Genomic DNA, 17,042 nt, shown 5'->3' with positions numbered 1-17,042 from the left:
CTACTCCGAAACTTGACCTAAAATTGTGAAACTCGTCTATTTATAGTGGGCTAGAATTCGCTGAAAAAAATGCCCCTCGAGAGGTTCTGCGGCCGCACAATTCCATGTGTGGTCCGCATATTTCTTCAGTTGGCAGGATATGGAATTCTGCAGCCGCACATTTCTGGATTGCGGCTGCAAAATATCTTCTGCGGCCGCACAATTCTTGTGTGGTCCGCACTTCAGCAAGGCGTCAGGACTTGATCTTCTGCACACTCTGAACGTGAAATTATTTGTCAGTGCAGACCTTGTTCTACGGCAGCACAATTCATGCGCGGTCCTCACATTGGTCAAAATCCTGTTGGGTTCTGTTGCTTGGTTTGCGGCCGCATATAAAATTCTGCGGTCCACAATTTCTTTCTGCGCCCGCAGAAATCCTTCTGCGGACCGCACTTCTTTGCCTCTGCGCCCTTTAATGCCTTGTGCACCGGAACACTCCTTTTTGAGTCGGATTTCATCATGGTATACCAAACTTCCAACATTCCTGCAATTTGCACAATTTCTTTAGTTTTGGGAACGTAAATCAATACTTTCGGACTCAAGCAAAAGCAAAAAAGTACAAATAAGTAGTAAAAATTCCCACATATCATATTTTCTATTAATTTGTCTACTAAATATGGTGTAAAAATAAATATATTGACGCATATATGTGATATATTTGCTAAATGCTTCAAATAAATTGAATTGAGAACTGATCTTTAATCTTATTGGAGAACTTGTTCAATGTTTTCGTCAACCAGTTCTCCAATTGGTGTTAATGTATTTTACAGTAAATATGAAGAAGGTTAAAATGACATAATGAGAATTTCCCCACATAAACCAAAGATACAAAATATAGTTAACGGTTGAGATGACTTAAAAGAAAGTATGATAAAAATTAATAATAATAAAAAAATCTGTCTAAACCCTCATAAACCCGCGACCGCCCCGCCCCGCATCAGTTTTTAATAGAATGGCTTAAACCCATCCCGCCCCGTCCCGCCCCATCCCGCATATTCTTAAACTTGCACCGCCCCGCATAGCTTTTAATCCGCACCACCCCGCACCTGCACTGCCCCGTTTGCCGGCCCGAATCTTCTCTCATCCTTATTTATTGCCTCCTCTTCTTAATTTACAGTTTACGTTGTATATATATATATTGTCTGCATAAAAAATTTTTACACTATCAAATCATCTAAAGAATATTTCTATGCATGTAAGTTTCCTTAAAATGTGAGGTTTGTAATATTAAAAATAAGATATTTATATAACGTGATTTGTAAAAAATATTTAATATGATAATACATATAACTCAAAACTTTTTTATTTACTGCAAGTAGCATGCAACATGCCCTTTTACATACAACCAAGGATAAAGCTAGATTACTTGGCCAAAAGTACATATTATTAGGCTCATCGATGCCTTCGATTAAACAGTTTAACGGACAAGATGTCACAATTCGAATTACAGCAGTTGATTTTCAACATTAATTTATAGAGTTCTTTTGTTGTTCATTTGTGACCGTCTTGCGACTTTTTTTGGGGTCAAAGCGATACTTTCTATTCATTCACAATCTTTTATTCTAATTTATTTCTCATGTCTACCTGGTACTTAGTATTTGAACCTCATTGCTTTGTTTTTGGGATACATAACAACTGGAGATGTGACCTAAACTTAGGGAAATGATACATATGTAAACATTTAGAATTGACCTACTTCTGGAAATATTGCACCCCTAGCAGAAAGAACATTTCTAAATTGGGAATTTGGGATTAGTTCTTGAGTAATGGGCTTGCTTATGACTCCGACCTAAGGGTGAAGGATCTTGGCCCAACATCACACCAAAATCCAGATATATCCAAGGAGCCCAAAACGTAATAATGTGTGAGATTATTGTTCCAAATGAACTAAATTGAAAGGGCGATTTGCACAATTAGGACACTTCTGGTGCTATTATTGAATTTTTGACCCCTTTTGATTCATGAGCATAACTTTAATTTTAACACAGTCAAAATAGGATACTATTGACCTTAGTGGGCCCTTTGGTCGGAAATAAGTTAATTATACAGGATTAGTTATTCCACTTTTCTATGGAGATAAAAAAATATTATAATTTCGAAATACTTAATTCCGAAATTAATTATACCATAATTTTCTCCCAACTAAACATAGTATAATTTTTTTTAAAATTTAATTTCGAAATTAATTATTATTTATTCCCGTACCAAAGGAGTCCCAAGTATTTACCGGACAAGCAAGTGTAGTTTGCTGAAATTGAAAGTAGTTGGTTGTTGAAACCATTTCTAAGTTCCTACTTTCGGGACCAAAGACAAAGTACGAAAATAGAATCGGACGAGAATTCTTAGATTAGTCTGTAACATTTAAAGTCAACAGGTAACTGTCGCTTTCAGGATGAATAATTAGGAAATAATTGTGGACTTTCCAATGGTTCTTCATTGCTATTGGTCTTAGGCAGAAAAGGCCGCTGTTTGCGACTTCCTGTGAAGTAAGTGTAAGATGATTTATCTATCTATAAGTGAAGTATACAATCCTAAAAATAGCAAGTGTCAATCAATTTTATTCTTTTGATAATTTCTTATGTTTTTGTTCAGTTCAAACAATTCAACTGAAAGATGGGGAAAAAGCAAGTGATGGTGCCGGTTAATGAAGTAGACCTCACCGAAGTGAAATATGTGCCGGAAAAATTTGAAGGTTTTCTTTTCATCTTTTTCTTCATTTTCGTCCCTTAAATAGAGTTTCTTGGTTATGATCAAAGTGTCATTTTGCAGCTCCACATTTGACTGGTTTTTGGTTCAAGTTGTTTGTTAAAGTAATGGAGGCACCCTTAATTGGTTCTTTAATTACCAGTCACCTGAAGCAGAAGAATGGAATGACTGAGGTTTGTTTGTATGCACACTTGTGATTCTATGTATAAAAGGGAGATTTAGATATTAAAATTGATGTTTTTGATTGTCAGATTCTCAAGAATACTGTGATCCCAGAGGTGCCCATGTTCATTCCACAATTCCCTGTTCAAGGTTCACTATTAAGCTCTTGCTGCTTTTATCTTTCAATCAGTTTATTCATATTGTATGTTATAGTTTTAGGGCACAATGGACGAAAAACATCTATATAGGTAATACCAATTAGTTAGGATTAAGTTTTACTCATGCTAGTACATTTGCTTCGGGTCTTGTTAGAGATTTATATATTGGTAGAAAATGGAGATAACTTCTTGTGCTAGTGCTTTCTAATAATATTAGACTGAGACGGGCTCAAAATGGAGTGACATGGACACGGAGTATTTATATAGCTGATCTCAACTTGCTTGCGATTGACACTTAATTGTTGTTGTATGTTTAATATACATCAATGTTTTCTCTTGGAGTAGGAAGATACCTTTTCCTTTAAATATGTCATTTCATTGAGATGGCACTGCTTAACTATCTTATTGTGCTGCTTGTTATCTCTCTTCTTTGTTTCTATTAGTTGGTGAATCGTATAAATTTCTTGCCAGCAAAAGTTCATGCGCTATCCTTTATATCTGAGGCTTTTTACCGTTTAGATTTTACTCATTTAGCATGACATTATTGGTGATAAACTAATACTCAGCTGATTTTCTGACATGTAACTGGAAAGAAGCATAATACTGTGGGATTCCATGATTTTGTTGAAGTTGGAATTCAGGAATTGTTAAGGTGCTTTTCTAATGTTACTGACTTATTTAGTATGTATATGAATTTAGATCCAGAGCCTGGTGTTGTTTGCTTAGAAGAAGATGGAAAACCTGAAGAACGGGTTGATTTAGCCTTGAAGTGTCTTCCACATTATGATCCTTCTAGCAGTTGGAATTCTGGTTCAGGAGAACCGTTCCCATTCCGCTACTGGAAAATTCGTGATTATGGATATGCTTACAGATCTAAATTTACTACCCCATCTATGGCAAGTGATTTTCCATTGATTGTTCCTATTTTGGTCATCTTCAAGAATAATAAAAAGCTCTATTGTGCTAAAGGTTGCAGAGCACTTTATCTCAGCAATAGAGGTACTTAATGATAAGCAGCCCTCAGCACCGTTATTAATCTCCTTTGACCCCAAGGAGGTGAGAAGGCAAGCTGCATCTTCCGCTCAAAGATTTGAGGAAGGTATTTTAATTTGTTGATGTGCATAAATTGGCTGTTCTGAAAATCTACACATTGCAATTCACAGTTTCTTGTATTTTGTTCAATTATATTAGCACATGCCGTCAAATAAAAGATGAAAATTGATATTAATTTCCTGCGAATAAAGCATATCTTGAATTGCTGTGCCAAGTCTGTAGATCTCATTACTGAAGTGTTTTTCTTTTCATCTGTTTTTGTTTTATTCCGATGTGGTCATGGAGGAATACCATTGTCGATCTTGGATGGGATTTTAATTGCAGTCAAGGATGACATTGATTGCTATCCTCATCCTTCAAAGGGTATGTGTTTAACTTCTCATTTTCTCTGCGAATATCTCTGCCATTTTTAGCTGAAAATTTTTCCCTGTAAAAATGAGCAGGTGGTTCTACATGGTTTCATGAGGTTCGCCAGGTAAACACAGATGCAGTTTCTGTGTCAAGATTACGAAGCAGTGGTGCAATTTTAGTAGGAAAGACAAATATGCATGAATTTGGTATGGGCACAACAGGGAATAATCCGAATTACGGGTAAACTTTTGCCTTGAACCTACAAATAAGCAAATGTTAGAAGCGGTAACCTTTTGACATGACTTCTTTTATTCTTTTTTTGTTAAAACAAACTTGATAAAGATATATGCTAAACATTGGTTTTGCGAATGTTGAAGAACGAACTTGGGTATATTTTAGGTTGAGTGTATATTTTACCTTTAACATCACTAATGAGCATTTTCCTATGGCAGTACACCTGGAAATCCGCATAATCCAAAAAGATACACAGGTGGTTCTTCCTCAGGTTCAGCTGCAATTGTCGCTTCTGGATTGTGTTCAGCAGCATTGGGAACAGATGGTGGAGGTTGTATAACATATCAGGCTAGTGAATTTGTATCTTCTTTTGAAATAATTATAAGATTTTCAGGCTTTATTCATCTGAAGTCCAGGTTCAATACGAATTCCTGCTTCTCTTTGCGGGGTTGTCGGCTTGAAAACAACATTTGGACGGACTGACCTGACAGGGTAAGTTCATGAAGTGTAGATCAATGTGCATCTATACCAAATTGGTTTTATCCTTCTGAATATATTGTTTCTCCCGGTAAAACTTTTCTACTGTCAAAGCTATGATCTGCCTATACAACTTGCCAACTTCAGTTGCTACAGTTTAATTTTCTAACAGCCTAAAGGACTGTTCTTTCCTATATTTAGTTATCCGAAATCCATAAATTTCGGTTTTATCAAGTCTCTATGTTAACATTCAATATCATACCTTTCTTGGTCTTTTGTCTGAGATCAAGCTTTACTATCTGATCTTATCAGTTTATAGTTTGGTTCATCTCTGTTCTTTTATCAGGTCACTGTGGGAAGCAGGAACAGTCACAATTGCTGGACCCATCACAGCTACAGTTGAGGATGCCATACTTGTGTTAGTAATGGGTTTCACCCAATCTTTTTTTACAAACAAATAGTCAATTCCGGTCATGAGCATATTGTAAAGAATAATCTATCTTGTAATTGGCGCAGTTGTGTTATCACTTCTTCATATGCTATAGTAGTTTTATTTCGATTGAAGTGTCATCTTATATGTTTGAACATAAATAGAATCCATAGAATGAATACATTAATCATTGAAACTAATTCTACTAGTAGATATCAAAACGATCTACATGAAAACTAATACACGAAATCACTCTAAGTTAAAAATATGCTTAGAGACTCTTGAATCTCATTATTTCTTGAATACTTGTAATAGGTGCTGAAAGTCAGATGTATTTTCTCCCTATGCCTTTAGAGTTCAAAGGCTATTAGAGTTAAAGATTAGAAGTTTACTGAAAAAAGTATAAAGCCACCAAGATAGTCAGCTTCCAAGGAACAATGCTAGACCCTAACCATGACAAAAGAATGTAAATTTCCTAACGCATGCCACCAGAGTCCTATTGTCTTCAATTAGGTTGTATATATGGGGATAAAGTTTTGTTAAATTTGGTCAAGCTCTTGATCTGGTCATAAGACCACTCTTACAGTTGATATGTGTTGATTATTGCTGTTGTTTTTTCCCAACTTTTCAGGTATGCAGCAATCTTAGGATCCTCTCCAGCTGATCGAATTCCACTGAATCCTGTAATCACTCGCAAAGTGTACTTTTGCAAAATTTCAAGATATTGTTCTGCTTGAGGGTCCAGTTTGACTTTTTCCCCCTCCGTTCATGTAAATACTGTAGCTAATATTTGTAAAGAGGGCAGCAATCATTTTTCAACATTGAGTTTTTCCACTAAAATTGCAGTTGTGTTGATCGCTTATGATACTCAAGCATTTTGATTACCATAAAAACTTAAGTTTGGGGTATTTTTCTTCAGCGAGTCAGCGAACTGTTCGCTCTTGGTTCAGTTTGGGGATGTTTCTTCTGCTGAATGTCCTATTCCTATCCATGCTGCAGTATTCACCCTACTTGTATCATATAGAAGACTATTTCGGTTAACTTGCTGAAGAAAAAGGTGGCAATTTCCCTGTCCATTGTAACCACGCTGTCTTAGGTTCCCAAAGTGGATTTGATATATCTAAAAAAGACCAATCTTAATCATAGGATTAGTTTGATCCTATACTTGTACAGGAGACTCTTGTTATAGGTTCAATGCAGAATGAGTTCTTTTCATTGGATTAAAAAGTTGTATTCTGCATTAAGCAAGCTGTTATATACTCACATTATTATTAATTGATTTTTTTTCAGTCCCTCCCTTGTTTACCAGATTTATGTTCCAATGAGAGTTCAAACATTTTGGGATCACTTACCCTGGGAATGTATACAAAGGTCTTGCACTTCTGGTTTCTTAAGGTTGTTGGTGACTTTAACCTTCTTGGTTGAACTTTGGCTGATACGAGACATCTTTTACAGTGGTTTAACGATGTTAGCTCAACCGATATATCTGACAAGTGTGAAGATGTCCTAAACCAACTATTTCATCTGTATGGGTGCAAAGTAAGTCCATGTTACCCTTTATTATGTAACTGATCAATTCTGTCAGAATCATGCATTTTACATCAAGTTTGTTATCTATTTTAGAAGACTTTATGCTTAAACTTCAGATTCAGTTTCTGGATGTAACTTTGTTATTCTATTTTTCCTGCTTAACTCTTTGCAATCAAGACAACAGAGATTGTCATACCGGAGCTTCGCGAGCTGCGCACAGCCCATACTGTTACTTTTGGATCTGAATCGCTATGCTTATTGAATCCTGATTGCGAGGATGGGTATATCTATTTTCCATTCAAGCTATTGGTACAACTGCTTGCAATCTTGTAGTTTGGACTAATATAACTTTTTTTCATTTTATGTAGGAAAGGAGTAAGATTGACTAATGATACTCGCACAAATCTAGCACTCTTCAGATCATTTGCAGCATCAGATTATGTTTCTGTCCAGCGCCTTAGGTAAAGAATAAGTTACTGAATTACTTCATACATGTTGAAACAATTTGTTCACTTGTTTGTTATAATATCGAATTAGGAATGTGAAAACTGCATTTGTGTTGTGGATCAGTGGCATATACATATGATTCTACATTTAGATAGACTTTCCTAGCTTTAACTACATCAGCAATTTTAGGTTTTGCTTACCTCATTTTAAGCTCATTGTGTGGCTTAAAAAGTTATCATCTTCATATCCTGATTTTAAGTTTTCAATTAGAACAAGATATTCTCAGAAGAGCACATTAGAATCCATGTTCACGCCTTTAATTTCATTATTAGTTTACTCCATAGTTACTTTGTATTTCTGAAGTGTCATCTAATGGTTCTTTCTGTCTTATGTTAGGCAACATGTTAAGTGTCAGATGTACTACTAGATTTTATCTAAATATTAAAGGATTTCAAGACTCACTACAAAATTGCATTTAAAAATATGATAAAATTTGTTCAACTTATTTCAGCTTTCCGGTGTCTCTTATTGCAGGCGAAGGATAATGCACTACCACATGGAGATTTTCAAGAAAGTAGATGTCATTGTAACACCTACCACTGGGTAAACTAAGTTTTGCCACTTTATGGGCCCTTATATCTAAGTACACTCGATTTCATAACTTCAAATTTTATTCTTCCAGAATGACAGCTCCAGTAATTCCAAAAAGTGCTCTTGAAGTTGGAGAGACAAATTTGCAAGTTGTAGGTAGGTTAACATCATTTTATTACTTTGAGGTTAATAGTTCCTGAGATACTCTGTCATCTCCTTTATCTCCTCTAGGTCCTTGCTGTTGATGTGCTACAGTATAGGTAACTGCCAAAGTTTGGGGACACAAATACCAATTTTGTGGTTTAGCTGCAAAAAGATTTTTTTAAGCCCGGGTCCTTTTTACATAACATTCTCGGCTGCCCTCTAGCCAGTGACTAGCCCAGCTATGGAGCTAGGTCTACACCGCCACGTTGAGACTATCTTTCACGTTTCTACGGATTGCATCTAGGGTTGTCAAATAGGCGGGTTGGGCTATATTTGGGCAGGTAAAAATGGGTTGAACTAATAAACGAGTGGGTCATAACCCCTCCAAAGTTTGCTTGGGTCAAAGTTGGGCGGGTCAATTTGGGCTATTCGTTGGATCATAAACCAAAATTTGATTTATGCAGGCATTGAAGACAGGCAGGAGCGTATGTAGCATATAGGTGACGGGTTCAACTGAACTCATAACTTTCGATGCAAAGCATAAATTTATGTGTAAAATTTACTAAAATTACAACAAATAGTAGATTTGAACCCATAGTTTTAAAAATATAATTAGTTCAATGCTAAAAATCTTAAAGGCTGAACCCATAGGGTTTTAATCCTGGATCCGCCTCTGAAGACAGGTATGTACTTCGATATTGAAAGTCGTGAAGCGTTCTATCTCACGCAATATTCTGAATACTACTACATTTCTTTTTGCTACGATGAGCACTTCCAGATGATGTAACTTTATTTTAGACTTCTTAATACTTACTCGTTTGCTATTCTTTTCAGCAAGCCTAATGCAATTTGCTATAACAGCAAACATTCTCGGGCTTCCAGCAATTTCTGTCCCTGTAAGTGACATTCATCTTTTTCCTGTTAGGCAGTCCACAGAGAGAAAATCTCAGAAAAGGATTTGGAATGGAAGGACCTGCATGTTGATGATATGCAAACAAGTTTTTAAGCATTTCAACCTATATATATATAAGATATTGCGCTAGGAAATCGTTGAATATGGGATTCTAGGAAGGAATAAGTGCCGATTTTGATTTCCCTCAGCAAATTCCTCACTAATTATGTTGAAACAGGTCGTGTAAGTGGAAATTTTATTCTTCTCTTTATTCACATTAACCTGACCAGATAATGTTTGTCCGAAAAACCTGAGATGTGAAGAGATGTTTTTACAAATCAGAAAAAGATACAAGGTTTTGATTGACTATTAAAAAGAGTTTTTTTGGGTTCTTCGTTCTACTTTTTTTGTCGGGAAATAGGTAAACTTAGAGCATCCTTTTATATGTGGCCTCTGTATTCCAAGATCAATTTATTACACAAATAGCTTTGCTAGGTTTTTCTGTAGTTCAGTGTGGACAAAATATAACTATCACTACCACAAGAACAGAACTTCTCAGTCAGACACTTTCTAGTGTGCCACTTCCACATCCTCTTGAAAGGCACATCATTAACTATTTTCTCTCCTATAGCATGTCGAGTCTCTTCTTTGTTCTGATTCAATTTCGTATTGATAGCTTGATCTCCTTTTAGCCTTTGAAATTTCAGTATACCATTCTTCGTTTAGTAGCAGCTAATTTGCTTTAGATAGAGGAATGGACACAATTGGCCATAGACTTGCTCATGGATTGACTATGAAATAAGATAAAAGTATTATAACTCCTCCCAGATCACACTATTCTTTTGGATGTCCTTAAAGTTTTCTATATATGTGGCAGAAGATTTATGAAATCGAGTTTTCATAGGAACATGAAGTGCGTAGCTACAAGAAGACCAGAGCTGTCTGTCATAGTGAAAATACCAAAATAGATCTATTGGTGCTTTCTGCATGCTAGTTTACTGTCAAGAACCTGCTCAACTTCTTTCCATCTAATTTTGACATGCAGCAATAGACGACTGAACTCTTTATCTCTTTTCAAAACTTCTCCATCTGTATTTGCATAACGTCTGTTTCCTTTAACACTAAGATGTCTCTTGATGGCTACCAATGTAGGATCATAATTATTCTAAAATATGTGGATGTCAATTGTCAATCAACATCATGTGTTCCAAAGTTTACCTGTAGCTTACTAATTTACCTTTCTCTCTCTTTTGTTTTTTCATATGCTTAGATTGGTTATGATAAGCAAGGACTTCCAATAGGCTTGCAGCTTATTGGTCGTCCGTGGTGTGAAGCTACAATCTTGCGTTTAGCTAGTGTGATAGAGGTATTCTCCTCCATCTCTACCACCACCCACCCCAACCAAACAACTGCTAAAAAGTTATAGATTGATTATTGACTGGACATTTTGACTTGTGCTTTCAGGAAATCTCTGCAGAGTATCGGAAGAAGCCAATGGAGTTCTATGACATCTTGAAAGGGAAGTGAGAATAATGTTTTTCAAGACAGAACTGAAAGAGAGCGACGGAACTGACAGGAATAAGCTTAAGCCTAACCTCCGGGTAAGAAAAGATTTCATCACAAATGAATTTACATAGAGAACGAATCGAATAAGAGCTGAAGAACCATACTCCTAGATATAGAAATGTGGTTGCTTTTTCAATAATTATAGCTAGTGGAATTTTTGGTGATATATGCCTTCAATTCATGTATTTAGTACCAGCAACCTTTCTGTAATTTTCTACATCCTTGAAGTTGTACACTGAAACTGCTTCATTCATAGTTTAATGCATATTTGGTTAATTTTTCCTTATATTCTATTTTATTTGGTTATTTTCTCCAAATTATGAAAATGCATGTATAATTAGAGCAATTAAAGAGATACAACAGAGGCAAAGGGAGCTTGTGAAAAAGTACAACATATAATCTTACAGGGAACCACATTCATTTTCCAAAAAGAGCACCAAAATAGCTTTGATTTACAGAAACATAAGGGCAAATATTACGTGATAAAGGTCTAATCTAGGGGCAAAATAAATTTACTAATAGAACATTTGTTGCAAATCCCCGATTTCCAATAATACTTCGATTTCTATTATCAATATACTGGTTTTCTTCTTCTTTGATCCTGGTAGGGTCCTTCTTCCTCTTTATCCTTCAAGAAGCCTAGGATGACAAGAAAAACAAAAAAGAAGAATGCCCAATGGCCTCCACCACCCCCACCTGCCCAACGGCCTTCACCACCATCACCCCCACCCCCCCCCCAACCCCCATCCCCACCCCCACGCCACCACACGCTGCCATCATCATCACGAGGGGGAAACCCAGCCCCACCATCGTCGAGATCAGGAGATTTCACCTTCTCTGCATTCAACCCAGACATATCAGCATCAAATGATACTCTGCACAGGATCTTTATAGAATATAAGCATGGCTGCTCATTTTTTGGTGGATAAAATTGCTGAAAAATGTGCAGAGCGGCATTGTGCATCGCTTTTAAGAAACGAAACGATGGCTTTTAATAACACTGCTTTCTAAAACAACAGGACGGGTTGCAGACACCACTAACCATAAGCATAACAGTGAAAACAGCTACAACGTAAAACATAGATTGTTTTATATCCGTTCCTTTTGTTCCACCAGTTTCTGCAAAGAACATGAAAAAATTACCTGGTGCAACTGTAATGGTTGAATTTTCCCTTGTAAGAGTCTGCATCTGCCCTTTAGTTGCACATCTGGCACTCTGTATTAAATGCAAAATTAAAGGTTGAACAGGGAATACTAGTGGCAATAAATGTTACTAGAATGATGCAGGAAATGGAAAACCAAAAACTAAATGCAAGCAGTAGTAATCGTAGCAGCAGCATCAAGAACATCAATATAGATAAGCGATGAGGTCCTAATTCCCATTGTTTCTTTTTTAGATTAAAAGTTTGTGAGATCCTATTTCCAATTGTCTGTAACTAGAAATGCATTACACTACCACTTTCAAGTAACAAACAAGTATATATTTCCACATTTTACCAATCCATATCTATAAACAACGAGTGCAAATAGAGAGGCTAATCAACTTGAGTTCAGGGTGCTTGTTTTAGTGAGTGCAGTTGTTTACAATATACTGACTGCAGAATCCTGCTTGGCATGCTGAAGGAGACATAGTCCAATGTGATAACTTATGCCATGAGCAGCGACTTGCACTAGCATTCTGAAGCTCTGAAGCTTCTCACAGCAAACGTCGCACAAAATTAATATATAAGACATGACAAGTACGAATGATCCACTAGAATAATTAGGGGTATGTAACTAAACAGGGCAATGCTAGCAGTTGCACAAACAGTAGTACCCAAAGAAATGTTACCAGAGCAGCAACACATATTATGGAAGCACTCTTTTCTTGAACAGGACATATCAAGTGTCTTCCATTGTTAATAAATTGAGACTGCATGCCAAGCGGCTGGAGGCCAACAGATACTATTGGCTTGAATTGCTTCAGGCATTCAGCCTCTGCTCTCACTGTGACAACAACATCCAACGATTAACAACATAGATAGCACGAGCTGTAGGGTGAGCAACAAATCTTCAAATGGTTTTGCCAACGAGGGATTTTAAAGTATCAAATCTTTTGATGACATCGTTGTCAAACCTTAAACATAAATGTTCGATTCAGTTACTTCAAAACCTAACACCATCACATCAAGTAAACCAGAAAATTCAACACTGCTTTAGAGAAGCAAATACTGTGGCAGATGTTCTAGCAAAAACTGGGAGCAACTTATTAGATGGTACTACTGTCTTGTTTGATGAATGGAAAGACCTCCCTAAGAAGGCTAGAGGATGCTCCAGAATGGATCAAAATCAAATTCCTAATTTCAGAATTAGGGAAAAACACAAGAATGGAACTTACTGAAGCTATGTTTCTACACATCGGTAATAGGGAATTGTGCTCCCTCTTTTTTTGGAAGCTTAATTGTTTATTCCTGGTCAATCCGACACTAGGGTCAACTTATTTATTTGGTGATCAATATGGGAATGATCTTACATCATGTAAGTTTTTGCTAACTTTACGGTTAGGAATACCTAACTTACTTGTTGTAGAAGGAGAGGTAAGGTTTTATGTCCCCCGCCTCCATGTATTTCCTTTTTGGATTCTAATATACAGGTTGGGGTCAGCCTAAACCCGCGTGATGGTGAGATTAAAAAAAAAAAAAAGGTAAACCAGAAAATCAAAGACGAGCTTTTTTATTTTTAAGTGTTTCTTTTGACAAGTAAACTCAAAGACAAAAGCTTTTGACTTAGGGCAAAGGATGCATCTTAGACTTCCAAGGAGTTGAACAACACCAAAATTCAAGAAAGCTAGATGATAAATCATAAACACTTTTACTGATTTGTAGTAACAAAGTATTTCAACATGTTGGTCAGTGCAAATTTATGTTTTCATGGAGAGAGAAAGAGAGTGCTAAAACAGTCAAAAGTTAACAGCAACTGCAATATTACAAAAGGATCATTACTTCATGTTACGTTCTGATGTAATTCCTACAGCACTTACGTAGCGATGGCTATTCGGATATTCTCACATCTAATGCGGCAAAAGCTTCTCAGCGAGATAACAACAAGAGAAGCTGATATCTAATATATTAATGTTTGACATGATCAAAGGAGATGAAAGTTTTCACAGTGTGCTCCTAATTACATGGAAAATGGTGGTACTTATTAAAAGGAATCAGTCAAGGAATATACACAAACATACCTATTGGCAAAGTAGGTGCACTCATAGTGGTACTGGCAGTTAACATCTTTTTGAAAAAAATTTGAGTCTCCCTGAGATTGAACTCCTATTAGAATCCTGAAATACTAAAGGAAGAGTAGATTAAGTATGCAATCGACAACAAAAACAAAAAAGTCAACAACTACACCTCAATCCCAAATAAGTTGGGAGAGGCCAAATGAATCTATTAATCATGTTTCTCCATTTAAGCTCAACTCATGTCATCGTCACACCAAATAGAATAATGAGGGAAAAACAAGTTTATAATATATATAAACCATAGTAGAATAATCATTATAGAAAAGCAAGAGGACCAAAAACGAGGTACTAACAAGACTTAAACCTATTCCCGCCTATAGCAATCTTTTTCCTCCATTATGCCATATCTTTAGCTAAGTCTGCATTGATTCAGAGAAATTGTAGGTCTTTTGACACAACTTCTTTCCGTGTGATTTTAGGTCTACCTCGTCCCCTTTTAACACCTTAACTTACCATGATTTCACACCTACGGACCGGTACATTTGGAGGTCAACTCAGGACATGATCAAACCATCTCAAGCGACCTTCTCTTATTTTATCCTCAATGCATGCTACTTGCACCATTTGGCGAATGACATTTTTAAATCTTATCTAATCTTGTATGACAACACATCCATCTTAGCCTTCGCATCTCCGCAACACTCATCTTTTGAATATATTGAACTTAAGCAACCTAACATTCACTACCATATAGCAGTATCGATCTTATAACTGTTCTATATAACTTGCCTTTCACTTTAGTAGGCATCCTTCTATCACGTAACTCTCCGGGTAGCACTTCTCCTTTTCAACCATCCGGTTTTAATTTTATGAGTAATATCTTCATCTATCATTCCACTCTCTTGAAACCAAATTCTCACGTTTTTGCACAAGCACAGCGACACCATGAACCGAATCGCTTCTTCCTGCAAATCGAATGACCTTTCTTGCCTCTGGTAGGCAAAACAGGACTACCAACGAAAGGATGTCAATGTCCAATATCAGCTTTACTCTTAGATCAGATGTCGCATGTATTCTGTTCTATAACAAAATATACACCATCCAAGTATTCCTTCTTAAGGACGAGGATCATAATGGCTCTTTTTGGATCGGACTCTATTCTCTAATACCTTAACAAATCCAAAAACAAGACAGTGGAATCTGCTAAGATATTTTCCAAATTGCTTTTCTTAAATACATAAGATACTATTTATTTAATAAAAAAATTACAGTTAATTGAAGCTTTGTTTAGGGTGCTTAATTTAGTCTGACTCTGACGTTTTTTATAGTTAATTCGGCGCTCACCTTCTGATACAGAGAACAACGGTTGCCAAGTTTCTGAAGCTGCTCGATTAGAATCTCATGTGAAATAAAAAATTAGAAGAGAATGATATAATATATATATATATAGAGAGACCAATATGACCAATATGAGCACGTGGACGATTGCTAGCTTCCATGATTAAAATAAACATTAATTCTCGAGTCCGACTTTATCCGCCCTTGGAATCATTTTTTAAAGGAAATTTTACCTAAAAGCCATACGCCATATTTATATTTTCTATAATTATTTTTTATATTTTATAGCAAAATAGATATTTATGATATATACTATCGTTGAGGCATGAAATACTTATGTTTTTCCTCTCTTTCTTTCTTTCAATTAACATAAGATTATCTCTCAGATTTTTTCTTCTTTCTTTCTCTCTCTCTTCCTTCTCTCGCTCTTCGAGCAACTCAAGCCCTAATATTGATGGCCGACGAAAAAGAAGAATCTCTCTCTTTTCGAGCAACTCAAGATACACGCCTTAGTATTGATGGCCGACGAGACATTAGAATATAGTATATAAGGCAGCCAGAAAACAGAAAAGAGTGAATTTTTCAAACGGAAATGAGCAATGTGATGAACTCTTATCATAAATTTATTGTATGGATCCGACGAACTTTCTTCTCTTCTTGGCTGGAAAACGCCATCTCTGACAAACTTTCTTCTCTTCTTTGTTATTTAGTCAAATACAATGATACAAGTACATTGTATTCCGTACAAATTCACTCAAACATATTGTATTTTTATATAAATATATTTTTTTGCCTATATTTATGTATTTTCAAAGATCTGTATTTTTTTAATACAGTTGAATACATCTGTATTCATGCATGCCATATGTCCTGTATTCATGCATACTACAGTATGTATGGATACATAATATAAATATTGAAATACACTAAATACAAACATTAAAATAGAATAAAATATAGTAGTGAATAGATCTAATTTTAAAATATAATAAAATACAGTAAAATACACTGAATACAAATATAAATATAGTGAATACAACCAATGAAATGCTGAATACAACTGTAATGACATGTATTAGGAATAACTAAAATACTGCCAATACAAATATATTTGAATATACTGAATATAAAATAGCGAATACAGTAAATACAAACATTGAATCTAATGAATGCAACAATAAAAAAAAATTAAAAACACTAAATAGAAAAGTTAAATACAACTGAAAAATTATTCTAATTAATTGGGTTGATAATGGGGCATGTTAGAATTGATTTTGTTGAGTTATATTAGGAGTGTATCACTCTAATTGATATAATTTTTGTTATTAGATAGCTGACCATATCTATTTTTAAGGTGATTGTCGTTACTATATTCATGAATACACGATGCAAATACATGTGAATACATGCATGTATAGCCGGACTGCCCTGATTTTAGGCATTTTTGCTGTTGTACTCATGAATACAGTAACACGAATACAACGAATACACTACTGTAACAGCTGTATAGTAACTATAGGAAGTAATTATGTATATGGTAGCTATAGGAAGTTAATAGCCACTAAACAATAGTGGTTTATGAAAATTCTTTTTTTTTTTTAAAAAAATCCGTTCTTTGAATGCCAAAGGCGAAATAAAATTTTCCGTCACTATGATTTTTATGTGAGTTAGTAAAAATCTATGATTTTTGTACGATAAAAGCAAAGT

General features: G+C 35.6%; 2 protein-coding genes across 4 annotated transcripts; one reads left to right on the top strand and one right to left on the bottom strand.

The window, feature by feature from the left end:
- The first annotated feature begins 2,289 nt into the window (after positions 1-2,289).
- Positions 2,290-11,066, top strand: LOC107820653 (fatty acid amide hydrolase). Of its 2 annotated transcripts, none has more exons than XM_016646969.2 (21): positions 2,290-2,525; positions 2,632-2,731; positions 2,809-2,918; positions 2,997-3,057; positions 3,765-3,961; positions 4,035-4,164; positions 4,404-4,481; positions 4,562-4,709; positions 4,922-5,034; positions 5,120-5,195; positions 5,527-5,598; positions 6,242-6,293; positions 6,901-6,981; positions 7,066-7,149; positions 7,318-7,421; positions 7,509-7,601; positions 8,122-8,190; positions 8,270-8,334; positions 9,157-9,218; positions 10,485-10,580; positions 10,679-11,066. In XM_016646969.2, the coding sequence occupies exons 2-21, from the start codon at positions 2,653-2,655 to the stop codon at positions 10,739-10,741; spliced, it is 1,833 nt and encodes a 610-aa protein (XP_016502455.1). In that variant the 5' UTR covers positions 2,290-2,525; positions 2,632-2,652; the 3' UTR covers positions 10,742-11,066. The 2 variants fall into 2 exon arrangements, with proteins under 2 accessions (XP_016502455.1, XP_016502456.1); XM_016646970.2 differs by having other exon boundaries at positions 2,296-2,531.
- Positions 11,067-11,168: 102 nt separating this feature from the next.
- On the bottom strand, positions 11,169-15,422 carry LOC107820657 (uncharacterized). 2 transcript variants are annotated; one of them, XM_075231860.1, is made up of 5 exons: positions 15,342-15,422; positions 14,001-14,104; positions 12,612-12,766; positions 11,924-11,996; positions 11,169-11,617 (listed from the first exon to the last, which is right to left on the bottom strand). In XM_075231860.1, exons 2-5 carry the CDS (start codon positions 14,044-14,046, stop codon positions 11,352-11,354), a joined length of 540 nt encoding a protein of 179 aa, XP_075087961.1. In that variant the 5' UTR covers positions 14,047-14,104; positions 15,342-15,422; the 3' UTR covers positions 11,169-11,351. The 2 variants fall into 2 exon arrangements, with proteins under 2 accessions (XP_075087961.1, XP_075087962.1); XM_075231861.1 differs by having other exon boundaries at positions 14,001-14,096; positions 15,342-15,411.
- Positions 15,423-17,042: the final 1,620 nt, after the last annotated feature.

Source organism: Nicotiana tabacum, chromosome 15 (genome assembly GCF_000715075.1).
Source record: "Nicotiana tabacum cultivar K326 chromosome 15, ASM71507v2, whole genome shotgun sequence".
NCBI classification, from domain to species: Eukaryota; Viridiplantae; Streptophyta; class Magnoliopsida; order Solanales; family Solanaceae; genus Nicotiana; species Nicotiana tabacum.
This window is presented reverse-complemented; position numbering and strand designations above follow the sequence as displayed.